We start from the raw sequence: 6,565 nt of genomic DNA on the forward strand, positions 1-6,565 counted from the left end.
GATCAGTTGCATGGTACTCTCACAACATATGAGATGAGAGTAGTAATAGAAAATTTTGAACTGAAGGAAGTGACATTCAAAGTATCCAAAAAGGGAAAGGAGAACAAAGATCATCAAGATTGCTCCAGCTGTGAATTTGATCAGGAGTTAGAAAACTGAAGCATGGATTAGGAAAATACAAAGAGAAATTGTCCTTTAAGTGTTTTGACTGTGGAAGAGTTGGAAATTTCTCTTCCAATTTCCCTTATAAAGAAAATGCTAAAAGGGAAGAGGATTTGAAATTTTGAAACAAGTCTCAGATACATCAGAAGAAAAATCCCTATAAGAAGAAGGGGTTCTACTCCAAAGAGGATAGATCAGCACGAGAGTGAGACTATGAATACTCATCAAAGAATGAGTCAGATAAGTATCTTCTTATGGCCTTTGAAACAAAATCCAAGAAGCAAGGTATTATGGACTCTCAAGAGGAAAAATGAGAAGGACTAGGATACCTTGAAGGGGAAATCATCAGTGCCCTCGACGAATTAAAGAAAACAAGGAAGAAGAATAAGCAACTGAAGGAATAGTTACAACGTGTAGAGGAATGTATGTATAACTCTGATCACGAGGATTTTTCCTATCAAAAATAAAAGATTGAAGAAGCTATCAAGAGCAAGGAAAATCTAGTCCTTCTACTAAATGAAAACCAAGGAAACTGTGAGAGATTGGAAGAGGAGAACAAGTAGTTGAAATAGGACCTGCTCAAGTTGAAAAAGGAAATGATCTCACAGATATGCAAAGATGATATTCTATCTTTGAAAGTTGAGTTGGAGGAGGAAAAATGAAAAAGGAGGTTCTTGAAGACATGATTCAAGAATGGGAAGAAAATTGTGCAAGTCTTGAAGTAGAGGTTTTCTCTCTGATAAATGATCTTGAGAAAACAAATACCAAGAAGGGTATAAATGAAAAATTTACTGAAGGGACAAGGAGACTAGATCAGATCCTGAATAGTATAAGGCCTTCAAGAATCAAAACCGGTCTGGGATACTCTAAGACATAAGAATATTGTATTGGGAAGATAAAGTTCAAGTCTGCAGGATTTGAAGAACCACAGATCCATTGGAAGAATCATCATGAAATGATTAATGAGACAAAAGAGCAGTTGGACAAAGAGGAGATCATCAATGGAGAATGAACCAATCAGTCAGATGACCATGGTACTTTCCTGCACAATCTCATAATGCTTCTAACAATAGGCATGCTTATTTGTTTTATGGTCACTACTATAGGTGTCATATCTTTGGACATAAAGCCATTGATTGTATAAGGATCAAAGTTGAAAAAGATAAAAATCATAGATATAATACACATCGAATTTCTAAGTCTCAAAATTCCTCTCTCAGAAATCAGAATGTCTTCTCGCCCTTACTAAGTGAAGTAGAATGCTTCAAATGTAATAATTTTGGACACAAATCTAGTGAGTGAAAATGCAGGTTTGAACACCTATCTAAGTCCCAATATGTTAGACAATCAGATATACAGAAGGATAATGAGAGCTATAAATGAAAGACTAAAAGAGGCATGTGGTGTGGACTTGCCTTATCAGCTCATAATCAAGAAAAGAAATGGTATGTGAATAGTGGTTTCTCCAAACATATGAATGGGGACAAAAGAAATTTTTTTGTTACTTAAAGAAAAGGATAGAGTAGAAATGTCACCTTTGGAAACATTGCTCCAACAAGAATCAAGGGTAAAGGTGTAGTTAGTCCTTATAAAAAAATTAAGCACAAAATGTGTTATATGTAGAAGGTCTCAAGCACAATATGCTCAGTTTTAACCAAATGTGTGATAATGGCTATGATGTGACCTTTCAATCTAAATACTATGAGATCCGCAACATAAAGAATGGAAAACTGGTGGGAAAGGAAATCAGAACCCACAATAATGCATATGTGTTTGACGATTCCAAGGTTAACCACAATTTAAGCAAAAAAAGTGAAGCACAGTTGTGGCACAAGAGGCTTGGGCATACGAATTTTGATAGTTTGATAAAAGTAAGCAAGATGGGAGCAATGAGATGATTACCAAGACTGTCAAAGCCTGATAACACAATCTACAAGTCACGTTAGTTTGGAAAGCAGACTAGGAATGATTTTAAATCGAAAGAGTTCTCCTCATCCAGACCTCTGTAGCTCCACACAGACATTTATGGCCCAACCAAATCAAGAACCTCAAAAGGAGAGAGGTATTTCATGTTTCACATTGATGATTTCACCAGGGCCACTTGGATTGTCTTCTTAAAAGAAAAATTAGAAGTGTTCAAGCATTTCAAGAAGTTTAAAGCTCAAGTAGAAAAGGAGAAAGACTTAAATATAAAATGCTTTAGATAAAACAGAGGGGGAGAGTACACCTCAAGTGAACTTGAGGAATTATGTCAAGAGCACAGTATCAGGAGGTAGTACACAGTGGCTAGATCTCCTCAGCAAAATGGGGTAGTAGAGGGAAAGACCAAATCAATCCAGGAAACGGTAAGAGCAATGTTGGATGAAGTAGGAGTGTCTCACAAATTCTGGGGAGAAGCAGCCTAGGCAACAGTATATTTGTCAAACATAACTCAACTCAGGCCTAATAGTGATAAAACTCCCTATGAGTTATGGAAGGGAAGACCTACATCAGTTAAACACCTCAAGGTGTTTGGAAGCAAGTGCTTCATTAAAAGGAATGAAAAGAACCCTGGGAAGTTTGATTCATGTGTTGATGAAGGGATATTGCTCGAGTACTCTATTCGAAGAAAATGATATAAGTGTTACAACAAGCAAACAAGGAAGATTGAGGATTGCATCGAGTTAATAATAGATGAGGTAGGTTCACAACCTGAATCGTGTAAAAGAAATATGAACTCACATGATGAAGAAAGTTCGTATTTGAGGTCCATGGATCTAGAAGAAACGGATTCAGATAGTGAAGATGATGAAGCAGGCACGACTTCAAGGCCAAAGACACCCTCCAGGTATGTACAGAAGGAACATCCTGAGAGTTAGACTCTTGGAGATCAAAGACGTGGTGTCCAAACCAGAAGAAAACTTGTTGGCAATACAAGTTAAGTGAATCTGGCTCTATTATCACATATAGAACCCAAGAACCTCTGTCAAGAAAGTGAAGATAAGTTTTGGGTGAAAGCTATGAATGGAGAACTTGACCAGATTGAAAAGAATGATACATGGGAGCTTGCTCCAAGGTCGAGAGAGAAAAAATTTATTGGAACCAAATGGGTTTTGAAGATCAAAATAAATGAGTGGGGTCAAGTAATCGGGAACAAAGCTCAATTGGTCTACAAAGGGTATGCCCAAATAGAAGGGGTAGATTTCGAAGAAACCTTTGCACAAGTAGCTTAACTAGAAGCTACAAGATTCTTTCTTGCTCTTTCCATCCATACAAATATCAAGGTATATCATATGGATGTGAAGTCTTCCTTTCTCAACGGAGGTTTAGATGAAGAAGTTTACATTGAGTAGCCAAAAATATTTCTACTCTCCTTCGATGAAGGGCTCGCATGCAAATCGAAGAAGGCCCTGTATGGGTTAAAACATAACCCCAAAGCTTGGTATGAAAGGTTGGATAGGTATCTTCAACAACAAGGGTTTAAGAAAGGCACAGTTGACAATAACCTTTATGTAAAATATAAAGGCAACCATCTACTAATAGTAGTTGTGTATGTGGATGATATAATATTTCGCAGCGATATGAAACAGTTGGGGCATCAATTTGCAAAATGTATGCACAAAATGTTTGAAATGTCCATTATTGGATAACTTTCCTTATTTCTAGGTCTGCAATTTACTCAGTCTCCACAAGGAGTGTTTATATCCCAATCCAAATATCTCAAGGAAACTTTGCATAAATTTGGAATGGAATATTGAAAACTTTTCAGCATGCCCATGACTATAGGATGCAAATCGGGAAAAAAAGATGGAACGCTGCCAGTAAATCAAATTGAATACAAGTCAATGATAAGAAGCTTACTGTATCTTAAAACATCAAGGCCAAACATCATGCAAGTAATGGGGATTGTGGCCAAATTTCAGGCTTTTCCATGCGAAAGTCATGTTGTTGCTGTCAAGAGGATCTTCAAATATCTTCAAGGTGAAACAGAGTATGGACTATGGTATGCTAAAAGTGAAGATTTCAAGTTGAAAGTCTCCACGGATGCAGATTGGGCTGGATGTCTTGATGACAAGAAGAGTACTTCTGGTGCAACTTTCTTCTTGGGCAAATTCTTGGTGTTGTGGGTCAACAAGAAACATGTTTCCATTTCTATTTTGACTACTGAAGAATAGTATATTGTTGCTGCTACCTGTTGTATGCAGATTATATGGATGAAGCAAACCTTGAAAGATATACAAGTAGAGTTGTCTGATCCCATTCCAATAATGCATGGCAACACAAGTTCCATTAGTATCTCCAAAAACCCTATCATGCATTAAAAAACTAAGCATATTCCTATCAAGTTCCATTTCTTGAGGGAAGAGGTTATAGCCAACACTGCCAGACTTGAATATGTACCCACTAAAGAGTAACTGACAAATATATTTACCAAGCCACTGGCAAGAGAAACATTTGAGTATCTCAGACAGCAGATAGGATTTATGACTCCTCCCTCCAAATGACTTCATTTTGTTAGGTGGTGGAAGCTACTCAGCATGTGGAACTCATGGGAGTTTAGGCTGCAATTGTTTAGGGGGAGTGCTCGTGAAGTGTTCTTTGCCACTAATGTCAAAGGGGAAGAAGATTTGCATCGGAGTAGGGCATTGAAGTAGATCATGCCTAGCCTAAGGGAGAGCTTATGGTGTTTCCATCAATGCCAAAGAGGGAGATTGTTCTACAATTGATGGTGGTTGTGATAGTATTGTGAATGAATGTTGGCACTGATGTCAACTAGAATAGAAAGAATGTGTGCTACAACAAATGCATGGCTTAGAAGGATTATTATGGTAGTTGCAGGCTTCATGTAGAGGATCACATGGTGGGTGTGATTTCAACTCTCTAAAGAGTCAATGAGCAGAGAAGTTTCCAATCATCTTCCAAGTAGTAGAAGGACTCAAAGCCTACATTAGACCCTCTCCATTGGAAAGTTCTCTGAACAAGATTCCCAACAGTATGTGGAAGTCCAAAATTGGACTCCTGGATCAAAAGATATGGTGTGTTAATGTTCAGGGTTGTGAAGCCTTAGGAAGGAAGAAATATTGGCATATTAAAATTTCAAGATATCGGCGCATCAGAATATCGGAGTTCAACATAATCATTGCATCGGAATATCGTAGATCGTAATGTCAGAGGTCTAGCATATCGACGCAATCGGAATATTGGAGCTCATAGTGTCGGTGCATCGACATTTCAAGGATCATAGATATCGGAGGTCAGCATATCGGCACATCGGAATATTAGAGTTCGATATATCGGCATATCGGTGATCAAGATTGTAGAGGTCAACATATCAATGCTTGGGCATATCGCAAGTCTAGGACATCGAAGTATCGACATATCAAAGATCTGGATATTGGAACATCGAAGGATTTCCACAAGTGGCACATCAGAGGTTGGAGCCTTAACACACTGGAACATCGGCATATTGAGGATCGAAATATCATAACTTCTTAAAATGAGGTGCCTTTAAAAGTTGTGATATCCAATAAGTGTTGATAAGGCTTTATAAGTGCTAAGGAATGCCAAAAGTATATTAACAAAGGATTTTAGTGCAAAACCAAAGGCTGACGGGCCCTCTTTTCTCTCCTCTAGCAAGCCACATGGCAGCATATGATTGGCTCAAATAAGCTACAATGGTGTATGACGTCGGCATGACATGGTAGTATGGCAGGACACGTTGTAGGCATATTTAACCTTATTGGGTAGTCTAATGGGCCAGAACCAGTTGGCAAGTTGTCACCTCTAAGGAGTCACCACGTGGAGTGCTAACGTCATATTGGAGGTTGGCATATCAGAGGTTGAAGATGTTAAAACTCTAGAATAGTTGAAGTTTGGAAATGTTTCGATAAAGGGGGATTTTGATATTGGGTTGGCACATGGTCGTGAGAGTTCATAAAACCAAGGGAGCATAGCAGTTAACAAAGGTATAATGGCTCCTGGGAGGCGCAAAGCGCCTTAGCACCTTAATGTTGAGCTGCAAGTGATATCCCTTGGTCCCATGGAGCAAAAATTCTCAAGGAGCTCAACTACAGAGGAGTATCAGAACACTGCACCACTGTGAAATTGCAATATGAAGTGTCTCTGATAACATAGTACAAAGAATTAAAGGTGTATGGGTCTGTTGTGGCCACAACCACCACCCTATCAAAACTTGCCTTGGCAGCAATTTTGAATGGGTCCCCTAAAAGTTGATTTTCACCTCTCCGAATGATCTGTTTTAGCCTAAAGACTTTAACTCGTTGCTGAGTCAAACCTTCAATTCCTAATGGTTGAGCCCCCCTCTTTAAAAATCTTCCATATGATTCATTTCTAGCCCTTCCCAACCCTCCATTCATTTCCTCCATCGTAACCCTTCCTAACCCTCCAAAACCCTCTATCGCAC

At 38.6% G+C, this 6,565-nt stretch overlaps 1 protein-coding gene across 1 annotated transcript; it reads left to right on the top strand.

Moving 5' to 3' along the window:
- The first annotated feature begins 2,873 nt into the window (after positions 1 to 2,873).
- On the top strand, positions 2,874 to 4,316 carry LOC149176926 (secreted RxLR effector protein 161-like). The gene is made up of 2 exons (XM_089421611.1): positions 2,874 to 2,989; positions 3,911 to 4,316. Exons 1-2 carry the CDS (start codon positions 2,874 to 2,876, stop codon positions 4,314 to 4,316), a joined length of 522 nt encoding a protein of 173 aa, XP_089277737.1.
- The last annotated feature ends 2,249 nt before the right edge of the window (positions 4,317 to 6,565 follow it).

The sequence above is a fragment of the Pinus tabuliformis genome, chromosome 4_1, assembly GCF_031772625.1.
Source record: "Pinus tabuliformis cultivar Carrire ecotype Pingquan chromosome 4_1, CPIR1, whole genome shotgun sequence".
NCBI lineage: Eukaryota > Viridiplantae > Streptophyta > Pinopsida > Pinales > Pinaceae > Pinus > Pinus tabuliformis.

Bases quoted from the DNA above. Each gene is read 5' to 3' on its own strand.
- LOC149176926 (XM_089421611.1), top strand. From the start codon at position 2,874: ATGAACTCACATGATGAAGAAAGTTCGTATTTGAGGTCCATGGATCTA. The intron at 2,990-3,910 runs GTATGTACAGAA...AAAACTTTTCAG, and splicing joins AGGCCAAAGACACCCTCCAG to CATGCCCATGACTATAGGAT.